We start from the raw sequence: 25,858 nt of genomic DNA on the forward strand, positions 1-25,858 counted from the left end.
CACTGTGAATATGTGTAAAGAAAAAGTAAAGATCTTCCAAAGTCAAGATTCTGTTGTGTATTATGTCCATTATACCAATGTAGGTGGTCTAGAGATGTGAGGAGGTATGTGTGTGTGACACAGTTACAAGTGTAACCTATCATTGAAACAAGCCATAATGTGCATAGCAGATGACTCACCAAATACGTGTCCATTTTCTGTACCAGACATTCACAATGAAGTCAAACAAGTTAAAGTAAGTAGGATTCTTTAAGATATTTTTTAATGATTTGAAGAACAACCGTCCGTTTGGAAGGGAGAAAGGAAAACAAATGATGATCTTAATGCAGATGGAGAAGGGAACTTGGATTGAGGTGGGGCAACAAAATTATATAACCCGTCATGGAGCATCAGGGAAACCAGTCTATTTACAAAAGGAAAAGTAATTAATTGTCCACAAAGAGGATTCTGTGATAAAGTCAAGTGTCCTTCTAGTCATCCTCTACTAACACAATGTCCAGATCCTCAGAGTCCGATGCAGGGACACAGCTGGCCGGTGTAGGAACAGGCACCACACGGGGTCGGGACACACGAGAAGTATGGGGGAAACAGTGTGGACCAACAGACAGGGGGAAGACATTGACGGTGGTATGGGAAGGAAGTTGGGAAACAACAGACAACATGGCTGTGGCAATGGAATTGAAGCTGGTAGTGAGGGTGGCCAGAGCTCGGGCAATCTCCTCTCGCATCATGCGTATCTCTAGACACAACTGCAGCATGATGCGAGAGGACATGTCTAGCTGACCCTCACATACCCACATCCAGTCCTCTGGGATAGCCATAGGAGGAACAACACAGGGAGGGGCCTGGTTGGGACAGGAGGGATGTGGTGCCACAGGTCTAGAGTCAATGTTGTGGTCATGCAGGCCGCTACGATAAGGGGGACTGGTTGCAGGGGATGCAGCTGGAGCCCCTGATGGAATGGGGGCCTCTAGAGGTAGGGAGAGGCTGATAGCATGCCCAGGTTGGATATTGGCCTGCCCCGGGGACACCGTGACAGAACCCACAGGTGAATGGTCTGGCGGGGAGTAGCTCTCCTCCACCCCCTGGCCAGAGGTGTCGGGTTCTCCCCCCCCCCCCACTTCAATGTCCACAGCCTTCACCCGGGCCGTAGCACCAGAGTTGTGTTCCTGGTCAGTCCGGGTGGGCGCAATCTCCTTGCTTCCAGATGTTGAGAGTCCCTCCTCATCCTCTTCTTCCTCCCTGGTAGAAAGAGGTCGTAGCCGCTGGTGCACTGATGTTCTCCTGCTCCAAACCTGGTCCTGGTGTTCTACCATTTTGCCAGCTATGCCCACTGAAATGTAAGCAAAATCATGATGTAGTGGTTGTATACTTCAGGACGAGACACATACATAGATGAGCCAAGGTCAGACTTTGTTTTCCTGTGATCACACTATGCAGTTGTCAGTATTTATGAGCTTACATTATGTGTATGTTCACTGTCATCTCCTGAATTGAGTCTGACATGGACATCTCACGAGAATATTTGTGGCTTACACAACTGTATTGGCAAACCCTCAACTTTGGCATTCTTGTGATCTGTGTGTCCTGTCACTGCAACATGTGCAGGTTCCAAAACCAGTCCACCAAAGGAGATCAGAGAGAATCCAGATTTCATTGAAATTGGCCTGTGATATGGAGTCGCAGCTCTTTTACGTCTGTACAAAGGTCATCTGCTGTGTAGCATTATATAGGACAAGACAAATGCCGAATGTGGGTCACACATCCACATAGGGTCTGGGCTATTTGTTTTGCTACGTTGTGAGTCTAGCCTTTTGATGTCCCTTCACAAAAGCAGGCAATCCAGTGCCACATATTAGCTTTGGTGCCTGATAAGGTAGTGCAGTGCACCGGTGACCAGTAGTGGGTCGTTGTGACAGCTACCTGTACATGTGAAATGGCATACAAGCCACTGAGGGTAAGACGTTTATCAGTGGACACACTTGGCAAATTTAGAAACACTTAAGAGTGAGGCAAGGATCTCAAAGTCGGTCTTGACTCCATGGCACATGATGATCTGTCTCAATTAGAACCCAAACTCAACAAATGCAATACAAGTCACAGCATACAACACCCTTTGGACTGCCACACACACACAGTGGACAGTGTCTGTACCATTGCTCATCCAAAGCACACATCAGTTATGATTCCCTTGGTTCACTGTTAGTGGTGCTGGCAGTGCAAATTTCAATACAAATGCCCAAGTGTGGCTCAATTCCCCAGTTTTCATGAAGAAACTAGAACTCCCAAAATGCACTCTGCCCTGTACAGTCCATATGCAACAGTGTGCCTTTTTATTCATTTTTTTGTGTGAATCTGTTTTATTGAATTTTGACATTAGTAAAACTTAGGTCACATGAAATAGCGAGTCGTGTTGGGCGCCACAGTCAACATACAAGGTACAGTAATATATAGCATTGTTACAGCTCACATTTGGAGTGATGCACAAAGCGGTCAGGCATGTGATTGACAGATATATTGGCGGCCTGTACTAGAGGGCAGGTGAGGAGTGAGACAGGAAAAGAAGACTAGGAAGGCAGAATGATCACATCATTGTCCACATATTGGGTGTCTTCCAGGCCACAAATGCTGGCGAATGTCTGTGCCCGCACATACGTGCAGGTACTGTCCCATGAAACCAGTAGGAGCACTGGTGCTCAGCTGCGAATGAGTACTAATAACAAAGTTGTTGTTAACGACAGAAACTAGGAACTGTGCATGCGAAAAAAAAGGGGTTAAAGAAATAAAAAGGTGGAGTGCACAGTGTAAACAGCAAACCGTTAACATTTAGCCTGTGGCCCCCCTCTTCGTGTATCCGTACACTACATGGTTCGTAGCTCACATGCTCAACAGCGATCGACTGTTACCCCAAGCCTAGAGTGTGTGTCGACTGAGTTCCACAGGTAGTGTGTGCCCACCGGTAAGAGATCGATGAGGTGCATACACTGCTGTCACTCACGAGGCTAAGCACTGCCAGAGGCTGGCGTGTCAGAGAGGTCCGTAGGTCAGCGTGCCTAGGCTGTGTTGTAGTGCGAGGTAGATTGTATTCCAGTATACGACCATAGGGACCTTACATAGGCCCAGCGTCTCCTCACGCTTAATAGAGAGGCTCACCGCTTTGGCCCACGCAGGCATAGAATAGCACCAAGCTTGTATGTGTGGGTGGGGTCTGGCGCTTTCCATCTTTTACTAACCAGTCGCTTGGCCACTATCAGCCCCAGATCTATAAATCTAGACGTGACCTTCATACTAGGGGTTCTGCGGGATTTGTGTAGTAAATATGTGGGCCAAGTGAATGGCAGCTCCCTTCAGTACTCTCGTGTAGCAGACTGGCTACATCCCTCCAGTACTCCCCCCACCCTGGGGTAGGCCCAAAACATGTGTAGTAGATCGGCCCCTACCTATCCGCGGGCACGCTGCATCTCTGCGATTAATGTATCGATTGATTTTCGCAAGCGTGACATACGCTCAGTGGATAATGTAAAGCTGTATCTGACGGCAGTGCATGTTTCTAGGGATGCGTGTGGGCTCTCAAGCACTCCAGCCCATTCCTTATCTGTGAGTTGGCTACCCAGGTCCTCTTCCCACTTGTGGCGGAATGTGGCGAGACTGAGTGCTACGTGAGTTCGGAGTGAGGCCGCAAACCAGCACGTCAAATGCCTGACACATCCCATAACGTGTAGATATTGTATGTTGAGGTGCGTTCGCAGTTCTGCCGTGATGTCTCCCATTTTGCCGCGAGTGAGGCCACCACTGCGCGATGAGTAAGGAACTGCCCGGGTGGTAGCCCTTCCTCTTCCACCAGAGTTGCATAGGGTGTGAGTGTCTCGTCTCAGTATAGATCCCCCAGTGTGTGGATGCCATTGTCATGCCATTCACGAAGTACGGATGCTGTCCACTGGGGGTGCCCTCTAGGGGTAGCACCGGTGTGAAGGGGGGTAACGCTGCGTGTCAGAAACCAGTTTCTGCGGAAACACCTGTTGGCTACCACAAGTAGTAGGGGCTCTGGAGGTCGTGAGCGCACCCCAGGGTGAAACAATAGAACTGTGTTCCAGGGGGTAAAGCGGCTGCGTAGTTGCTGTATCTGCACAGTTGCGATTGGAGAGCCACCGCGTTATCCACTGCAACTGAGAGGCTAGGTAGTAATGTTCAAGACAGGGGGCTGCCAGTCCGCCCTGGTCTGTGGGTAGGTACAGCCTTTTCAGTGTCATCCTGTGTCTAGCATTACCCCAGATAAAATCTGTGAGGTGTCTCTCAAAGGCAGTGAAGAAGAAGTCCGGGACATACATGGGTAAGTTCGTAAAATAGTATAGGAGCCGCAGGAGGACCACCATTTTGGCGAGTGCTATCCTGCCTGTCACGGCTAATGGCAATGTGCTCCAAAAGCGCATCTGTGATGTGATGGATGTCACCACTTTACCGAGGTTCCCATTGTATAAATCTTGCGCTTGGCGGTAAATTTGTAGACCCAGACAACGAAATGTATCGGGCGTCCAGCGCACCAGGGTGCCACCCATGGCAAGTACCGGGTCGCAGAGCCCCTCTTTGAAGGGGTAGATGCAACATTTACCTACGTTTACTTTCAGCCCCGAAAGTGCAGCTAAATCCTCAAGCAGCCGATTTAGTTGTGCTGGAACGCAATTAATGTCCCATAGGTAAATGAGGAGGTCATCCGCATAGGGCGACACCTGATGGGTAGCGTCCCCTAGGGGCACCCCATTCGCCAGTTGGGTGCACAATGCTTCTGCCAATGGCTCCATTGTAAGCGCAAACAGGAGGGTGGACAGGGGGCACCCCTGGCACGTGCCTCTCCGTACGGGAAGGGAGTCTGAGATGTAGGGGCCTACCTTGACTCTCACAGTGGGGTCAGTGTAGAGAAGGCGCACTAGGTGAATGAACTAAGGGCCTAGGTCGAATTTTGCGAGCACTGCAAACAAGTAAGGCTACTCCAGGGAGTCGAAGGCCTTCTCTAGGTCCAACACCAGGCAGCCTGCTCTGGGCCACTCCTCTACCGCACAGGTGGCTACTCGAAAGAAGCGGCGTAGATTGAGGGAAGTGCTGCGCGCTGGCACACAACCATTTTGGTCTGTGTGGACCAATTCTGGGACTGCCTGCGCTAGCCTTTCAGCCAGTACCTTTGCAAGGACTTTATAGTCTGCATTAAGAAGAGCCAGGGGCCGATAGGAACCCATCTCCTCCGGATCTCTGCCCGGCTTTAATAAGGAAACCAGATGCGCCTCGCACATCGAGGGAGGGAGGCACTGCTTGTCTAGGGCCACAGCGAATACCGTATTGAGGCGCTGCACCAGTGAGACCTGGTATGCTTTATAGTATTCGGATGCAACCCGTCTGGCCTCTGGGCTCTTCCCGTCGCTAGGGATTGAATGGCCGTGCCAATCTCCGCTTGCGATATCTGCTCATTGAGCATTTCGCGATGCTCCTCGGTTACTGTGGGTAGCTGTAAGGGGTCAAGGAATCGCACAAGCTCCTCTTCAGTGCAACAACATTGGGACTGGTAAAGGCGGGCGTAATGCTGCGTCAGAGCCTCATGTATATCTTGTTGCGGAGTTAACAACTGACTGGTGGGAGAGCGGAGTGGCACTATTGGGGCGTGTGCATGTTCTTGTCAGATCAACCAGGCTAACAGCCTGCCTGCCCTATCGGCCGCTGTGTGGGTACGGGTTGTGTGTGCGGTGTAATTGTGGCAGCGGAGTTGCTCCATGTAGTCCACGTGTTCAGAACGGAGCGCTTCCAGGCACCGCGACCCACTCCTTCACCTGCGTTTTCATAGTGTATCAGCTGGGTTTCGATCCGTGCAAGGGAATCAGACAATTGTTTACATATGTTCCATGTTGCCCCATACAATGGCCCCTGATCGCCACCTTAAACACCTCCCATTTGATGAGCGCATCACTGGCTGCACCCTCGTTCAACTCAAAGTATTGCAGAATCTATGTCCCCAGCGATGCCCTGAACGCAGGGTCTTCTAGGGCCTGTGGCTGCAGGTGCCACGGGGGGGACAGTGAGGCTCCCAGCGCAACAGCAAAGGATTATGCTCGAAGTGGGTCCGCCCTAGATTTTCCGCTGTCTGAATCAGCGGAAGCAGCACCGGTGAGGCCACCAACCGATCGAGACGCACGTGAAGTCCATGTACGGCTGAGTAATGAGAATATATGCGGACAGTGGGGTTTAAAAGCCGCCACACATCATGTAGGGCCCAGTGTGTCAGCCAACCAGAGAGGGCCTGCGCGATGAATGCGAGAGGGTTCTGTTCAGGGGTGGGAACGATCTATCTAGGTCCACATTTAAAACAGAGTTGAAATGCCCCCCTGAAGGGAATCCTGCTCCATCGGGCTGCAACTGTAGAAACGCAGGCAAGGTAGGAGGCCTGATCTGAATTAGATATACCAAAGGGGGATGATGGACGGAGCGTTTGAGCAATTCAAAAACACTCACCCTCAGTCAACTGATCTGGCTTTAATCCATCATCATTCAGCTCACTCCACCACCCCAGTTCAGACATGGCCATATGCAAATCAGTCTGACCCTGTGCCTCATGGAAACAGTCCACCCCGAACTGCCAAGCCATGCCTTCCCTGGACTGGAAACAAACATCCTGGGACCGGTTTCGGGTTCATAACCCTCATCAGCCAGGCTATCTTGAATCCTGTGGCAAAGTGAGCAAGGGACTCATGTCTGGGCATACACTGCGAACTTAGGGCAAACAAAGCGATACCAAGGGGTTGTTTTTAGGTCTCGCTGAGCCCAGCGCATGCGCTGGCTCGAAGAGACATTTTGTATGTGGGAATTTCAAAGTACTGCTGGCTGGCCTAACGCTTGCGTTCACGCGATCGTGCACGCGCGCAGCGGCCCGCCAGCAGCACTTTGAAAACTCATGCATCATCGCGATCACTTTCGCTTTCAGAGCGATCGCGATCACGATGACGCACGCGCACACACAACTCCCGCTTCTCCCCCTCCCCCACCACATATTGCGTCTGCAGCCGCTCGCGCGCGGCCAACGCTTGTTATTACATTGTTTTACTATTGGTCACTATACATGCTTAACATTTGAAAAGGTTTTACTTAACCATACAATAAAATATTAATTGATTGATATGCAGTGCTTTTAAAGTGGTACATTCCATCCACAAATCAAAGTCAAGAGACAGAAAAAAACAAGATGCAAACTTATCTTAGTCAAAGCTGCCAGGACTACGCCACTGCTGATGCAACAAACCTGCTTTGAGGAAATCCACACGGCCACGAGATGAGTGCAAGTGTTTTTTTTTCTAGACTTCTCTAGGACCTTTATATATTACCTTCTTTCTAACGTCACTGTTAATTAATGACAACGTGTAAACTGTTTTATGTCATTCTATCAGCAGAGGGAGCAAGGTGCAAGCATGTAAACTTAGGGAAAGATTCCGATGTTGAAAATGGCTGTCATTTTAAAGTCAACTAACATTATACATCTGTAGGGATGGATATTTATCACATCACAGGGCACTGACATTTCAGAATTGATCACAACACCATGTTTAATCCACTAGACAAGAAAGGGAATGTTTTGCTGCATTTTACTGTTAAACTGCAGAATGATTAAAAGCTCCGATAACAGTCATTTATTGATAAACCACTTTAAACAGAGTAGCTGTAGGAACCCAACACATTCTACCTATATTAATACACACATCAAACTCCTCAAAGTAGAGCCTACCTATATCAATACACACATCAAGCCCATGAAAGTAGAGCGTGTATCTCCCTCCACAACAATGGATGCGCCTTCCGCTCAAAAGGTGAAATCAGAAAATCCCTATGAAGCCTCAACAAATCCATATATGCGGAGAGAGACCATAACGGCAGACCCATCCTTCAATAAAGCAATGTTCACCCCCTCACTAGCACCAGCCAGTATTTCCGCACAGCACATTTAATACACACAAGAGCATCAGTTTTCTGACTTGCTTTACGGAATTACATTTCTAGGTCACGTCATGAAACGAAGGCCCTGTTCTAAATATGCTGCTGTGTCACTTCATGTGCCGCTAAAAGCTCAGCTGCTTTCTTTCCCCTGAAGTGCAGTGTTTTACAGAACTACTTACATGCTCTGATGTGCTTTATATCTTGAAGTCTGCAAATATACGCCTGGGGAGCAGGTTTCTGTTGCGTGAATTACATCACGTTAGGAACTGGAGACATTACGATGCTCATTTTGAACCTATTTCTAGACAGTATGTGATTTTCATTACTGTTTATTACGATCTGTTACACAGCAATCAGCTGAATATTCACGCATAGCTTGGCTTCTGAGACAGGCTGTCCAACTAATCCAATCCCAGCACAGCTCTTTGACCCACACTAAATCTAGAGCACCCATCGCGATATCCTCGGAAGCAAAGGCCTGCTCATGGCACTGGGAGATATCCCACCCGGACACGTGCAGACATTCCATTGAAGTCTATGCACGTGTGCGGGATGTATCCATTAGCAGGCAGCAGAACGGCTCTAGGATTATACCCAAATGCGTTTGATCACATGGTATTGCACTTTCAAATCTGTCTCCGTAAACTGCTGTACCTTTACTATCTACATTTTGTTAGCTTACAATAGGATAAGAGCCTGCTGTTTGACTACCATTGGTTGCCTTCGTCACTCATTTGCTGGCTTCTAATTTGCTAACACATGCACGCTTTATGTGCTCTTCCTCAGTTTGACTCTTCCTCACCTGCAACATGGAGCATACCCAGAATGCTTGTGAGTGCATGTGTCTTCATGTTGCTTGTCACCATCTCTCACCTCCAGGCCGGTGTCCTCCTTGTCATTTGTTCCATGTCTCTCATGAATGCAAGCTTCCTCACAGTTTCTTCACCCCCAATATCCGTGTTGTTACTTGCCCCCTCCCGCCCTTATGCTGCTACTTGCTCCCTCCTGCCTAGTGTTGTTAGTTATCCCCTCATGCCCCGTGTTGTTGCTTGCTACTCACATCCTCCGTGTTGTTGATTGCCACTTCTCGCCCCGGAATTACTTGTCTCTAAATATCATACTCCACCATCGCTCACCTCCACCTTCACCAAATGCACAACGTCACACAAAACAAAATGACCCTGCTATTCCACATCACATCATACCACCATATTTCCCTTCACACATCACAACATTATACACAAATCGGTGCTATTCCATGCCACAACACCTCAAACACCCACTATCCCTTACACACACAGGACACCAATAGAAAAATGCCACACACTTCCCACCATATCTCAAACCACACCAACCACACACAACAAGCAATGATAGCAAATTAGGAGTCCTCTTATGACTCACCATGCCGAGTGAAACACTAGAGCCTGGGTGTTTAGCCTAGCAACACGCCACAACCCCCCTCACCATTATACGCTAAACCAATGTAAAGATATTATCACACCCCAGACTTCCACTATATGTCCACCATACAGCATAACACAATCATCAACATGACTCAGGGCATTAGCCTCAAACACCCCTCGACCACCCACAACCCTCTACACACTGAATCACATGCTGCCATACTACTTTAAATATATCAATACACATCCACTATATCAAATGACTATACACATACCATAAATACATCACAACCACACACTCTTCCATATTGGGAACTTAGGAGTCACTGACAGCATATAGATAACAGATGTTTTGAGATACGAATCCGTAATATAACAGGCTACAAAACTATAAAAATGTTCCTTTCTACATCAGAGACATACACCCTACATGTTCAAGGTATCCAATTGAAGAACTCGACCCAAAACCTGAACCACAATAACAAGCACGAACTGGCCTCACCACCGAAAACATGGATTCCACCAGTAGACCATATGATCCATAACCTTGAACACAACACACATCAAACCATCTTCAAACATAATCCATGCTACAGAAATGAACTGCCAATATGCCTTATACACAACCTCATCTACACACTGCATCACACCCACAAATTCAACCCAAAATTCAACATATTATATCTCCAAACCTTTCAATATCCAAACTTCCACCTGAACACTGGATGGTACAACAGAGCAACACATGCTTCATCAACAGCACATTGCATAACAGTATGCCACACCATAAAACAAAATGTCACACAAGCCTTAAGACACCCATCACATCTCACCAAACGTGTCATAACTGCAACCCATACCAGCTAACTCTTGAAACTATGCCTGTATGATTACTTGACTGATAACTCAACCTCCACGTTCCAAAATGAAGCACCACACACACTCTCCAAAACATGCCCCTGAGCATCACAGACATAATACACAACACCATTCTATTCTTCCAAATTACGGTCGCACAAATCAAAGGGTCCTCTGGAAGTAACTGATCTTGCGCAAAACAAGACCATAAGAACTTCTTACCATATATCACATGATCATCAGTATAAGGAAAAAGCACAGATGCCACAACAAAGGCTAAACATCATAAAATCCAGTCACACATCATCAACACCAGTAGAGCACACACCCCTTAAGTGTATCTCTACATCAATAGATAACAAGCATTGGCATAGCCAATAGGTCTCGCTGTTGGGACCTTATAAGTATTTGGTTATGCAGCACAATATCCTTGGTGCAACAACATTAACTTGTGCATGGCTAAACACTTATAAGGTCCCGAAGGCGAGACCTATTGGCTATGCCAATGCTTGTTGTATTTGTCACCCCGAGTAGGACGGGTATGCCCAAACGTGGGTCCCATGCTCTCCATGCCACTGGAATCAAGCTATCCTGGCTGAAGAGGGGAGAAACCCCGAAACCAGTCTTAGGATGCTGGTTTCCAGTCCAGGGAGGACCTGGCTTGGCAGTTCGGGCTGGACTGTTCCCATGAGGCACAGGGTCAAGACTGATTTGCCTATGGCTGGGTTCAAACTGGAATGGCATGGTGAGCATAAAAACGATGGATTTAGTCCCAGATCTCTGTACTGGGGTGAATGTATGACATTGTTCTGCATTCTGTCCATCAACTGTTGTTTTTGATCTGAATTAGAGGCATAAAGGGAGCCCAGAAGTATCTCTTGACCATTCAAGTGCCCTTTCACGAATGTGTACCTTCCATCTGCATAGTTGACGCAGTCCTCACAAACTAATGGGATTCCCGCTCGGACCCATATCAGTGTGCCTCGTGCGTGCACTGAGTATGTGCTGCTGTAGGTGTGTGGCACTAAGTTGGAGGTGCCTGAAAATGTCTTAGTTGATCCATACATCAGATTGTCTGAACCTAATGACATTGGAATACTGGGATACATATGCTAGGGCAGATGCTCCTAAGTTCCCTAAAAAGTACTTCCAGAGATAATAAGGGCCTTAGGGTTTGGAGAACAGGGTATGCCATCAAAATATGGTGCATGTCCTGTCCACTGATACATGACTAATACGGCAGCTAAATACTAAACCTTTGGTAAAAACCTCCCCACATAAGCCTGTTAAGGTTTAGGAATACTTGTCTTTCATGCACCATTAGGTCACTCATACACTAAATCTAACTCCTTCCAGTGTGTGGAAGTAAGTTGGGAGTTTCTGAGATACCTTTGTTTGTGCATTTCTCAGACAGTGTGAGCATAACTACATTAGCAAACTGGAGGCATGTGGTCACAGACTCTTCCAAGTACCCTAAAGAGCACTTCAAGAAGGATTTAGGTTCTTGGGGTTCGATGCCCAAGATACTCTGCATCCACCGATATGTGCAAATTGACTGGAATGCACTTGTAATTGTGAACGGAATATCCACCACGTTTCAACTGAGGATGAAGGTAGGAAGCAGGCCAGAAGCAAGACCAATGTGGACCTATTTACTGGAGTCAGTAGAGACATGGTGTCCAAAATCTAATGTAAAGAAAAATCTTGGAATATGATACTTATTTCCAAAATAAAGGGAACAATTTGAAGGGTTACACGACTAGGGTCATGAAGGTGCATATATCCTGGCACAACCATTTAATATCCTTCTATTAATCTGAATTCCCACTTCAGTCAGTTTCCAAGAACTTTACTTTTGTTTGATACAAAGTAAAGCAAGTAGGAACACACAGGCCTGGCTGAGATGAGCATTGGGGACAGAAGCAAACAAGCCTTCTGCAGAAAGCAAACTGCATCGGCCAAATGATCTAATCTTTTTCTCTGGTACAAGAACATAGTCGACAAAGTACTGATCCTGCAGACTTGCAAAGTCTTACACAGCTGATGAAGAGGCTACTGCTTCTGCAGTAAGACTTTCAATAGCTAACTGAAAGTCAAGACAGGACTTCAGTCTTTTCATGTTGATCTGACGATGGACAACGTACATTTTATGTTTACAAGTGCATCATGTGGGTAGCCAACTTACCTTACCATGTGCAAGACTCACTTTCTGTATATATCTCTCTCAGTGGAGCTCTCGTACAGCATGTTGATGCCATAATGAGCTCGTTGTTACTTGTATTGTTGCTTTGCATCCTTTCCCTTAGCTACCTGCTGCTCAGCCAGTATGAATGTGATGTGTGTGGAATGTTAGAATGCCTGATGAGGTAGTGGAATGCTGGAGTGCCTGGTGGAGTGGAGAAAGAGAAACCGTTGGAATGTGTGGGCTGAGCATCAAAGATGCTGCTCCTGGTGGGGTTGATCTTATTATCATACTTACCATCCTGTAACTAAGCTTAAAAAAAACTCTTACCTATAACCTACTTCATGGACTTCTTTTTGATTACATCAATGGCGATGATTTGGTGAAACCAAAACCTGCGTGTTCTTAAAGATTAAGTGTACCTGAAACTACTGAAGAACCTGAAGTGAAGCAACCTGAATCTTGAAGGAAGATGAACGCCCTGTAAGCCCCACCAGTGCCCTTCCCACCGGACAGCCCACCACCAGGTTGTGAATCTGTCATTTACATAGACTGGCAACAGATTTGAACAAGTGCTGCAGAGAGAATGTGACTTTTTAATCAACTTGAACTATTTCTGGCTGTACTAATGCGGAGTGAGCCCGCAGATCCTTGCTGCGAGTACTTAAAAAAGTGAAGGCAGTTCACGAATAATTAAGAAGGCGCTTATTTTGGATCATCAGCAAGGTGGCTAATAGAGCATCCACCATTTTACATTGGTGAGTGGCTCTATGGAAATTCTCGGGGAAGTGTGGGCCGTTTGCCATTATCATTTGAATGGGCCGCAAGACTAACATAAATGCTGGGGCACGCACACCTTACCGTACTTGCTGGTGTCGCGTGAAGCCCTTGAACAGATATCGGATGATATCCTGAAACGCGAGCTTCCCCATGACATTGTGGGAGCACGCACTCGTTGTGAGCCACCAGGCGCTGTTCACCCCTGCGCACCGCCATCTTTGTTCCAGCAAAGCCCGGCGTTGCTCTACAAGTCGCTGCCAGCTGAAGTTCGGGGGTCAGGCCACAGTTAGCTGGAGAGGGGATACTAACATTGGGCATTTGGAAAAGCCCAAGTAGTTAGTGCACCCGCAAGTGGAGGAGGCCGCAGACCAAAGCAGGTCTCTGGCCTGTGGAGTTTGTTGGCGCGTGAGTCCACTGTAGTTAGATCATGCTTTTGGTTGCATGCAAGCGCACATTCAAGTTCAATGTGGAGTGCTGGCATCATCATGTAAGTGCCGTCTTGCTTTGGGTTCCGGTGCTGTGTACTGGCATCATGCCGCCTGTTCACAGCGATCTGCACTGAAAAAGAAAGAGGGGAACTGGAATGAGTTTGATATTGCGGCACCTTTCAGCAACAAGGGAGGTGTGTGGGCCACTTCTGAAGATAGCGTAGTACTGATAATTTTATTCAACTTGAGCCAGCATGGCACAAAGGAACCATGCAAATTTTGCTCATGATTAACATTTTATTAGAGTGAGAGGCTGCTCACCAGTGTTGTGGTTTCTTAGCTCACTGTGTTTTGTGTCTATTTTCTTAGTCCAAATTACATGCAGTTGTATTACTAGGTTTCTTGTTGATGGTGGATGAGGTATTAATTCAGCGGCAGAGGTAAAATGCGTGAGATGTATTAGTGGACCAGGTATTCCTTTAATATGTTGAATTTGCTGCCACGTTCCTATTGAGGCTGGTGTTATACTACGCAAATTTAGTGAGGCATTGTGGTAATTTGGCCTGTGTATATTGTACCATGCTTGATCATTGAGTTGAGGGTTCTTTTCCCTAGTGCTGCGTTTGGTGTTGTGTACCCTGTACTGTTTTACCTAGGTATGCGTTGAAGGGTCATGTACCCTGTGTGGTTGGTTTACCTAGGGGTGCGTTGAAGGGCCGCGTACCGTGCTGTTTTACTTAGGAATGCATTGAAGGGTCATACACCTTGTGCTGTTTGGCCTGACACTTCTGCTGCATTTTTTCTTTGACCCAGTTTTACACTAGCTATTTTATTGAAAATTACAACTGTGACTATTATTTTTCTTCTACCACTGTAACAGAAATGTGTGCATGTGTGTGAGAAAGTGCCCTCTTTCTTGCATGGTATGTCCCCACTTTTTGCTGATGTTCTTTGACCGAGTGTGCTCTGGGCTCCTGCTAATCAGGTACCCAGGGCCTATGTTCCTTCCCTGAAACTGCATTGAAGCCTAAAACCAATTGGCATCTCCGGCCACATGCGAACCCCTGGTAAATGGTACCACAGGTACCCAGGGCACTGTGACCAGAGAAGGCCTCTAAGGGCTGCAGCACTTATTGTGACACCCTCAGAGGCCCTGTACCCTGACATGCACACACTGCCTTTGCAGACTGAGTGCTTTGGTGCACAACAAAGTGAAGAGTCGACTCATCCCTGTGTGCTATGCCCACAAACCACCTGCCCTGGCATACATCAGCCAACCCTCTAGCTGTGTGCCCTATGCCAGTGGTGAGGGTACAGGTGCATGAGCCTGTACCCCTACAGTGCCCAAGTCCATTCCTGGGCACTGTAAATGCAGTGCTGCCATTAAGAGTATATGGTGCTGGGAGGTTGTCAATACAAACTCCACAACACCATAATGGCTACACTGAAGACTGAGAAGTTTGGTATCAAACTTCTCAGCACATTAAACCCACACTGATGCCAGTGTGGGATTTAATGTAAAATGAGGGTGCAACAACAGTGCATCACTGACCCTGGGGGACCTCCCCACCCCCTCACCCCCCTGAGTCTAACCCCAGAACCTTAACTTTCACAGTTGTTTACTTACCTGCAAACAGATAACCTGTTTTTCTTCCATATAATAACAGACAATTTTCTTTCGAAAAAACGGCCAAGTGTGGAGTTTTGAAAACATAAAATATTATTTAAAAATCGTAGCAATAACCTAAATGCATTTCTGTTTTCTGGAAATGTCCCACTGCTGGATCTAGGCATCCAGCACTGAGTTAGAAAAAGTATCGTAAAAGTTACTCACTTGCAATTATTGAAAAAGCCCATTTATTCTAATGTACTATACCTGCTAAGTGTTGCAATCTGCTTCCTCAACGGTAAACCAAAACCAGTACAATTTCTACTGCAATTTTGAACTGTGTTCACCCAAGTACTTTAGTACTGCAAAGTATTTTTATGCTTACCTGTACCAGGCTTGCTTGGTTCTAAAAATAAAACAGTATATTTTTTATACAAAAACAATTGGCCTAGAGTTCAGTTCTTGAATGTGTGAATTCATTTGCTGACATCAAATGCTTAACACTGTCCTCTGATACTGCCTTACTGCTAGACCAAGCTACCACTTTAGAGAGTAAAGTTCTATCTAACTTTAACCTCTGCCTACCTCTGGAGACCCTTGGACTCTATACACACTGTACCTCACTTTGGTGCAGTATATATAGAGCCAGTTTTTAACAATGTGGTATGGAACGGGGCAAAGATATGACAGAAAAAGATTGGTTGAATATACCTTGGCCTAAGTCTGCTTGCCCTTTGTGACTGCTGATCTCCCTTATCCATTAGGAGAGTCAGACTCACTGTGCATGCTCTCTATTAATTTTCTTGGGGGCCATTGAAGTTGTGGGCTCGCTAATTGCTGGCTAAGCGAATGCCCCTGTGTTTTTCCCGGTAGGGTTAACATTTTCCCATGTAGAAAGTATTAAAAACATGTTTAACTCCGCTACATGACTGAAGCACTTCGTCAAATAAGAGAGCTTCTGAATTTTCACATCAAATGTTTCTAACAGAACTCTGTATTCTCTTACCTTTTTAATTCTGTACGTGAGGAACGATCATGACATTTGCAAAAGATAATTTGAATATGGAGTGACTCTGCTAATTGACTCAAAGGAAAGACTTGGATTCACCCTCCTTATTGCCTGAATAATGATCGCAAGTGACGAGTATGATAGAAATAAGATAAAACAGTAAAATATTCTCTTTAGTTTTAAGTTACTATGGACTAGTTACCCACCGCCCAGGTGCATGCCGACGCCATTCTTCATGACTCTATAAATCTCTTGGACGCAATGTACCTTGACACTAATTTTTACAATATGTCGATTAACCATTGCACATGTTAATCTCAGAAAACCAGTTGCTCTCCAATAATTCAGCTCTATCAGAGACCAAGTAGACAATCAATTGATGGTTACCTTATCCTTCAACACAGGAAACTGAGTAAAATTATAAAAAGTGTGGCGTAAAAGAAGTAAAAGCAAGTGTGGCGCTTGTGGAACGGTGCTGCGCTGATAGTTTGAATGTTTACAACATGATGGGAGGGGGCAGCGGGCGCCATTGTCGACTGAGCACCTGTGTTAAAGTGAAAGCGGGTGCCGTGCTGAAACCTAAGGTGCGGAACCCGTGGAGGGAGGGGGCGCCCAATTTATTAATCTTAAAGGATGCATTTTTGGAGGTCAGCACCCAATTCAGATAAAAAATAATGTTTGCGTGCTACGTGCACAATCAAGAAACGCGTGAGTGCGCACTGTTAAAAATAAAGCGCGTTCTGAAAGAAAAAAAAAGGACTAACAGTGCCTCACCTGTTTAAGGCGAGAGATGAGTACGGTCTTCACTCCTGTGATGTCCAGCCCACAAAGCTTGAGCTTGGACTTAGGTTCGATGAAGTGCAGCCCGTTGATCTTCTTACTCTCGGAGAGAGTGGGCGCCATTTTGTAGATGTGCGAGCAGGAGAGAATGGAGTAAGCCGTCAAAGAGCACAAGTATGAACAGCAGCATCGCAGTACGCGTGCACCTACTAGCTAGCCAATGATCTGGAAGCGGAGGGGAAAAAGAAAGGGCGTGCCAGCCATTATTATTAAAAACAAATCCAGCGGCATGCCATACTGTTAAGAGAAAAAACATAGAGAAAACTATGTACACGGCTGTGGAGCGGGGAGGGAGAGTGTTAAAAAGATAATGATCGAGCGCTGCGTGTGGCCCCATTGTAAAAGTGAAAGCGCGCAGCAAACACATTTTTAAAAAGCATTCGCCATTACTAAAGCTGGCGTCCCACCAGTGCTCTTTAGCTAAACAGAGCAAAGAGTTCCCAGAAGGGCTAATGTAAGCTAAACAGTAAAGACATGTTAAAACGTCCTGTCCTGATGGGAGGTTACAAATGCAGACAAGGCGTTACTAAGGAGGGACTAACAAGCCTGTTAACGAATCAGAAGCAACCATTTAGAAACAACAGCAGCCTATTGAAAAGAGGGGCAGAGCTTCAAGTCCATACCAGAGTATCCTATGCCTCGCAGCAGCACATTCGCTGCCCAGGCTCAACCTAAAAATAAAATGTTAAGTTTCATTTTTTAAGCTTGACTGTGTCCCTTGGACCACTGCCTGCTCTTAAGAAGTATTTGCTTTAACATTCACAAAAAGGGAAGGAGTCCCTTTGCTATTATCTACCACACTTGAAGTGCCATAAAAACTAGAGGTTTTGTGACCGCAATTCGTTTGCAAAAACATTTATACATAGCACTGCAATTTTGGTATTAGGATGGGACGCCCTAAACACGCCCTCTCCAAATACTGAATCTCAACACAAATTGCAATTCTGTAAAAATGCTGTGAATCTAAATTTGTGCTCTGTACATATGTAAGAGCTTTTTTGCGTGTGAAAATGGTTTTGCACAACTGGTCCTGCGTGTTTAGGGTATGAATGAAGATCTTGGTACATAGAATCTACTTTTACCCACGGTCAGCTTGATGCTGAAAAGGAAAGGCCGCTTACTGAACGGAAACAAAAATTACATCTGTACCCTATTCCACAATGCCTCACAGCCAGTGTTAGAAGTGGGGGGAACGGAAGGGCACGGCGTGCCCCTACTTTTAAAAATTATGCTAGTCCGTTCCCCTACTTCTTGATTTTAAAAAAGCGTCCCGGGACTGCCCTAATTCAGGCCTGGTTCTAGTAAGGGCTTGAAGGCAGGCGCGAAACGCCATTGGGCTCAAAGTGCTTCAAATACCCCCCGCCCCCCCCCACCTCCCCCGTCGTGTGTGTGCGCCCGGGCGCGCACACACAGACAGTTTTTGAGATTATCGCAGCCGTACCGGAGTACTTCACAAGTCTTTAAAAGACCATTTACATGTTAACGAGGCTATGTTTATTTTTTCACCCCTTCATCTCCAACAGGGGCATGGCGAAAGGCGACAAATCCTTTCTTTGGCCGCGGTAACCTTTGCCTACTGTCCTGCTGCGTGGATATTCTTTTTCTATGCAGCGCAGGAGAAAAGAAGTTTGTTTATTTTGATTCACCTTTCCCAACCCCTGCAGCTGCTTATCACTTCAGGCTGCGACACTAAGATTGACTAATGGAGTAGGTAGGAGAATGTGTCACTATTTGTTTTTCTTTTTAAATTCTGCACAGGCGCAGCAGGACATGTACTTTGTGTGTGCTTCATTTAATCCGTTTTTATCATTATCATGGCTGATGCAGGACAACAATAGGACAATAAAAAAAATGCCCAGATAACGCTGGGGATTAATGATCCTGCTGGAGAGCAATCATTTCTCTGTTAGTAGTTAAGTGCAGATGAACTGTATTTTATGTGGAAGCTCAGTGGGTTACTGTCATTGTGACAGAGATCCTTGTGTTACTTTCAGTTCAGAAGTTACAATCCTAACATAGGACAGTGACCAATGAACTGTCATCAAAGAGCTGTATGCAAACCTGAATGATATAGTTAGAACTTTGCGTTTTTTGTTTTGTGATATAGTTAGAACTTCCCCAGTCTTTCATTATTCTAATGTTGCTAAAATGAGTATCTTTGGGCAGATATACATTTTTATCAGTAAAGCCAACCCCTAACCACTGGAGTACTCTTTAAATCCTAGTTTGTGCTTCTCCAGACCAAACCCTCTTAAAATAACTGCCCACCAGTATGGATGACATGTGATTCATACACCTTGTAATCCTCACTGGCTTATGTGACATTCCCTGTAGGCTGATTTACATACTTGTATGATTCGTTGTCTCTGTATAATGTGTGAGTGGTGTAAAGTACTGACACACACTACACTGATATGAGTAGCGCTACACAACAAATGAAATGCATATGAGAGAGGAGCTACATAAAGATGAGGGGCACTGTTGGAGGGTGGCAGTGAGGGAATCCGAGGAGGAGGTAGTGGGAGTGGCTATGGAGCGATGAGGGGCACTGTTGGAGGGTGGCAGTGAGGGAATCCGAGGAAGAGGTCATGGGGGGAGGGGGGAGCTAGGGAGAGATGAGGGGCACTGCTGGAGGATGGTCATGAGGGGGAGGGGCTACAGCGAAATGAGGGGCGCTGGTGGAGGGTGGCAGTGAGGGAATCCGAGGAGGAGGTCATGAGGGGGAGGGGCTATGGGGAGATGAGGAGCACTTGTGGCGTATGGCAGTGATTATTGGTGTGGCGCCAAAAAAGACTTTCGCATCAGCGCTAAAGCCGGCCTTGTCATGGCCTTTCTGTTTTTGTTTATTTAATTAGCAGTCGGGTCATAAGGGCTACTGTGGAACATACTTTAAAGTGTGTGCTAATTATATTTACTGCTATATTCAATGTTTTAAGTTTGAAGGTGATTTTACTAATGTTTTTACCGGGAAAAATGAAAGTGGAGCCCGATGGTGCCTGATATGTGGCTGGGGCCCAAGGTCAGCTGTGAGATAAGGTGCACTGGAGAGGAGTAGTGGATAATCAAGCCTGTAAGGGAGTGCGTTGCGGAGTCTGGGGTCAGGTGGAGGTAGCAATGAAGAGGGATCCTCCATGAAGGCTCGAACAGAGGGAGCCCAAGTAGTGTCACTTGCCTGATACTACCACCTCAGAAAACCTCCTCTTCTCATCAAAGGAAAATTACATAGAAAAAACTGTTTTTGAGAGTGATAATATTTAGAAAGAGATTTGGAAAAGAGTGCGATTTACTAGGCCTTGTAAGACTAAGAAGAGATAAAGGAGGGCCCGGAGGATTTGCAGTCTGGGTGTTGCTACTCCCAAGATCATTTTGAAAAAAAAACTATAGGGTCAAGTACTGCATTTTATTTTCAACACCCCATTTTTACAAAAATTCTCTCAAAAGCCATTACTGTGCCAAGACAACATCCCCAGGAGTTGACCACATTATTTTTCAAGATGCACAATATGTTCCTCCCATAAGTAAATATTTACCTCCACTTTGCCAAGGCCTGTGTTTTGTCCTGCTTGCTCACGTTATCTCACTCAGGCTCACTACCCCCATTATTCATTCTCATTCACTTTCCCTTTTACTCAAAATTGCTCACTTGCACTCACTCTTCAACATTTGGTATCACATTCTCACTCACTCAGTCTCACCACTTTTTCCTACTCTGATTACTTCATTCTAACTTACAGTTTCACTTACTCTACGTGACTCCTTCTCACTCACTTTCATCGACATACGCTCTTTCACTCATGCTCTTTCACTCATGCTCAGTTACATTCAGGCACTCAATCATTCACACCCACATTTACTTACTCGCACTCATTCTTCTTTGCAGGACACTTGAATACATATGTGCTATACTATGTTTGAGCAGCTAGCTGGCTGATATGAATTATTTATCTCATTTGTAAAGCGCACTCTCACCTAACAGGCATCCTGGCGCTGACAATCAAGAGTGCACAATTTGTGGATAAGAAGGAGCCCTTGTGGGTTTCCGTGAGTCAGATCAGATTCTCTTGAAGAATTCCTTTGTCTCTGAGCCCTGCTTAACACATGTGTACAGGAGGAGCCCTATATTCATGTCCTCAATGTTTGAGACAAAAAATACTCATTGATTTCTGAACGAGAGTAAAAGCGTTAAGGTAACATGTCGTTCCTGCTTATATTTTGCATGCTTTACATAATCCTGCATTCCCTATGAGTATTTGCTTTTCCCAGAATGTTGTTACTTTTTTTCAGGCACTGCATAATTTGAAATGGGGCAGAATTGGGTTGTAGGTGAAGACAGTGCGAGTTTCACTCAGTGGGGCAGAAGGGTGTTCGGTGGGGATAGGATGTGGCATTATGGCCAGAGCTACCAAATTTGGAACTGGGGAACCTGGTTCAGCCTTCATGCCTTGTCTATCAGACCACTCCTGAGGGAGCACCCATGATAGACTTTAGAAGGCCCCACTAGACCTTAGAAGCCCTGGTCTCTTAGCACCAGAAGGTGAACCCTACCGGTGGCCAGTTGGGTAAACTTGAAGCCCTGTCCACAACAATTCATACCCAGGTTCACCACCAGTCTTGCGGGCAGATCTACAAAGCAGCACACCCTAGAGCAGCAGTGGCTTTGTCACGCAGTAGTTTTTCTGCAATAATAAAAGTCTCCCACATAACTCCCACGGTTTTTGACGCATTCATAGATTTACAAGGACTTGTAATCCTGGGAATGCGGCAAAATCTTGCGCTGCCCCAGAGGAGGCATAACTAGGAGAAATATATTTATTTCTCCTTGCTTTTTCCTCTTTCAAACTGTGCTTTATTCTGCAGCCCACATAGAAAGATGAAAAAGCCTCTCAAGATTGTTTTTGTACAGGAAGGTGCCCCTTCCTGCACAAAAACAATCCTGCATGCAAAGGAGGCACCCTTGCACCATAGGGCAAGTGTGCCTGCGTTGAAGCTAGGCTGTCGAAATGGCGCCAGTGCAGGGGGAAAAGACCGGAATGCACCATATTGGATAAATACGGCACATTCCCGCCCTTTCCCTGTGACGCAGGGCAGCGCAGCAAAGTAACTTGCTGTGCTGCCCTGCGCCACCATTCCCATAAATATGTCCCTAAGCTCACAAATAGTAAATTGACCACACTAATTATCTGTGTAAGAGCATGTATTGATAAACACAATGAGCCACTGACCTTTTTCTTGGACCTTGTTGAGTTGCCAAGCACAGCAGCAGATCTAATCTTAGATACCTTACTTGCATGCTTAGAGAGACACGGTTTTTCTGATGAGTATTTAAAAAGTCATTTGGTTCAGCTTGTAACAGATGGTGCTTCCAATATGATAGGTAGGAAATCCGGTGTGGCAACTCTTCTGAAACTGAAATATCCACAGTTAAGTGTATGGCACTGTGCTAACCACAAGCTGGAGCTTGCTGTGGGTGATGTTTGTAAAGAAGTCGCAGGCATTAATCAGCTCAAATTTTTTTGGGATAAACTATATACCACCTACCATGCCTCTCCGAAAAATCAGAGAGAGCTTGGGGAATGTGCTCTGGAGGTAGAAGTAAGACTTCTGGCAATTGGAAAGGTGCTAGATGTACGTTGGGTCTCCTCAAGTGAAAGATCTGTGAGAGCTGTTTGGAATAACTACAAAGGACTTATTAAACATTACATGGAATCTTCCGAAGACTCAACGAGGAGTGACATTGAGCAGAGGAAATATGCTGGTTTAAACCGTTTATTAACCTCCCTGGTGTTTGTTGAAAATATGGGCATTTTATATGATGCTCTCACAGAATTGGGTGACCTATCCAGAAGGCTGCAGCGGCGTGATATGACCATATATGAGGCCGATCGTTCAATACAGATGCAGATTTTAGTGTTTGAATCAATGGCTGATGCACCTGGGCCCTTTGTTTGCTACAACTGCATTAGATGGTGCTGAACGGATGCAGTTTGCTGGTGTAGGACTGCAACAGAACAAAGGCTGTGTTGGCATCAATAGGGCACAGTTCTTTAGGAGCTTAGCAAATAACCTGCGAAAAAGGATGACAATGTCTAATGCATCAAATGTTTCTAGATGCACAACCACAAACAATGATGAAATAGAATACAAAGAGTTAGTACATAGAATGAAACTCCTACAACCAGTTTATTGGCCAGATCCAGTACACATCTTATACGGTGAGGGAGAATTACAAAACCTTTGTAGCAGTTGCATGTATTTGATACCAGGCAGTACATCCTTGGTTTCAGAGAGTACAAACAAAATAAAAATTGCATCTCTGCAATCCTGAAACCATTAATGCACATTATAAACACCTTTTGTACCTCAACTGCTGAATGTGAACGGGGCTTTAGTGTAATGAATGATGTGCTCACACCACTGCGGAACAGAATATCAATCAATCGTCTGTCTTCTACAATGTTCATAAATATCGTGGGGCCACCTGTCATAGAATTTAAACCTGAATTTTATGTTCAGAAATGGTTAGAAAAAGGGAGGAGAAGTGCAGATGAAAGAAACTGCATGGCTCGGAGACAAATGGCTTATGATTCCACTTATAAGCGTATTTGGAATATTCTGTGATTGTAAACATGTCCCACATTGTAAATGAATTAAATATAAACAACTAATATATTAAACCTCAAATAAACATGTTTATTGATTCTTTGAATTAAATAACGTTATAAGCTGTAACTGGTCAGTGAAATGCCAAATGTTCAAAAATTGGTATGGTTTGCTATTTCTAGCCACACCTCCGACTCCGCCCACTAATCCAATCCTTGGGTTATTCCCGCCCCCTGAGTCTCCGCCCACAGTTCCCCTACTTTTTTTTCCCCACTTCGACCACTGCTCACAGCACATGTACTTCTTAAACAAGTACTAAAAATATGTAGGTAGGAACCTTTTCACTAGAATCACAATAAATACGTTCTGGGTGTAAAAGTCAACGGCCTGGCTGCATGTCAAGAATGTATTTCATTAATTAAGGAGAGATGCTTGCTGCAACTGTAATGAGTTTGAACACAGATACGGTTAAGCGCCATAAACTGCACAGGAACAAGATAAGTAGACATGTTCCAATGGCATGAAGTTGGCAACCAGTCTTTTGCCTTACTGAGACAATAAGCAGAAGCCTACTGATGGTCCTACATGACAGGAAACCACAAGCATTTTGCAGACACACAGGTTTCCTACAATAGAACCTTGCTGTGAAACATTGAGAAGACCGAATTAAGTTAGGGGATTGAACCCGGTCGCAAGGTGCTACCACTGGTAAAGAAATTGTCACATACATGTAAATGTCTTCCGAATAAGGCGACCTCCTGTCCGCCAATTTAAATGAACCATCCACGATATCAGCCGAATGCTCATCTACCGCGAGTGGTCTTTAAAGTGAAATCAATCCTTTCGTCCGTACTTTAAGAACTTCCTGGTTGCACAACAACCAATCCCACGGCTGAACATAGGCTGAGTAGGCGGGACTTCTGTCAAGTAAGGTGACCAATGAATGTAGAATTGTGGGTATCTCAGCCAATCCCAGGACGCCATTCAACTTTCGAATTGTGGATTGGCTGTGGAGCCTGCACATGCTTTTCCCGAGTCGTCCTCCTGTAGTCGGTGGGTGCCGCCTAGTTTGGACCACGCAGCGGGCTGGATTTGACACGTCCAATCGAGGTGAGCAAGACTAAGTTATTTACAGACTCCTGTACGGTGCCGTTCTGGGTGGGAGAGAGAAAGGAAGCGCAGACTAGAGCCCTAGGTTGTGAGAGTGAGTTACAGTTCTTCCAGTTCTCTCGCTAACTTTACTGCCGAGAAACTGGTAGAATTCCAAAAAAAGCTTGAAAAATTATCGTTAGCGAAGCAGTATCTGTTTACATTAAGGGTGGGCGATGCGACAAAATCACAGGGAGATCCGAGCCATGGGGAGCCGAGCCCTGAAAGATGTTGATGTTTAAATCATACAACACTCATCACGTAAAATATGGTGCAGTCTCCCCAAAATCTATTTCTTTACCATGTAGAAACTTTTATATTAATAGGGCACATTATAGCACTTTATTTATTTGTGCGTTTTTATATAACGTGTACTTTACCCAGAGGTGTCAGAGCGCTTAACAAGAGAGGGAAGTGAATTAAATAAGGAACGTGAGTGTCATGGTAGTAGTAGCTAATATCACTAATATGTACAACAGTTATTCGCGGTAAGAGCTACCGTTTAATAGGTCACAAATTCACTCAATGTTGCATATTAAGAAAAGGTGAAGTGATTAGGGTTCCTCAAACATATTTACAAAATTGAGACAGAGGGTTATGGTGACCTAGGATCAGCGGGCGTGTGCCTGGTGGGGAGCTTGCCAAGAAGAGTTATTGTTCGAAGTGTCTTTGGAAGAGAAGAGTTTTAAGATCTGATTTGAAAATCCAGAAAGATGTGCAAAGCTTTGGAGGTGGCTAGTTCCAAATTCTCGCCTCATTACTGTAAAGATACTCTGCACCATGTGGGTTTAGATAACTTCTTTCCTTTTTCACCAACTACACATCTCACAGTGACAAAATATTTAAGGCATTTAGGAAACATTGGCACCTATTGGTTGAAATCCCCACACTACGCCCTCTCATTAGCAACCACCCATCCTTGATCTTCAGGAGAGGGCGTACCCTAAGAAGTTCGCTATGCCCAAGCTACGTCACTACAAAGAACGCCAACACCTCCACCTGGTTACCACATCCACCAGAGGGATTCTT

General features: G+C 45.6%; 2 protein-coding genes across 7 annotated transcripts in view; one reads left to right on the plus strand and one right to left on the minus strand.

The window, feature by feature from the left end:
- Positions 1-240: 240 nt before the first annotated feature.
- On the minus strand, positions 241-24,551 carry LOC146855325 (uncharacterized). Its single transcript, XM_085650590.1, has 2 exons — positions 24,409-24,551; positions 241-1,333 (listed from the first exon to the last, which is right to left on the minus strand). The coding sequence occupies exons 1-2, from the start codon at positions 24,485-24,487 to the stop codon at positions 471-473; spliced, it is 942 nt and encodes a 313-aa protein (XP_085506716.1). The 5' UTR covers positions 24,488-24,551; the 3' UTR covers positions 241-470.
- A 133-nt stretch (positions 24,552-24,684) lies between these two features.
- LOC146855326 (uncharacterized) overlaps positions 24,685-25,858 on the plus strand; it is a 915,814-nt gene continuing 914,640 nt past the window's right edge. For 5 of the 6 annotated variants that reach the window (XR_014981308.1, XM_085653035.1, XM_085653037.1 and 2 more), the window contains exon 1: positions 24,685-24,790. The gene's annotated coding sequence lies outside the window, so the exon portion shown is untranslated. The remainder of the gene's footprint in view (positions 24,791-25,858) is intronic. The other variant, XM_085653036.1, reaches the window with a different exon arrangement.

This window comes from Triturus cristatus, chromosome 4_1, assembly GCF_964204655.1.
Source record: "Triturus cristatus chromosome 4_1, aTriCri1.1, whole genome shotgun sequence".
In the NCBI taxonomy this organism is placed as follows: Eukaryota; Metazoa; Chordata; class Amphibia; order Caudata; family Salamandridae; genus Triturus; species Triturus cristatus.

Excerpts from the sequence above, each read along its gene's own strand:
- LOC146855325 (XM_085650590.1), bottom strand. The coding sequence starts at position 24,487 with ATGAGCATTCGGCTGATATCGTGGATGGTTCATTTAAATTGGCGGACA. Across the intron at positions 1,334-24,408 it reads TATTCGGAAGACATTTACAT|TGGGCATAGCTGGCAAAATG; the intron begins GTATGTGACAAT and ends CTTACATTTCAG.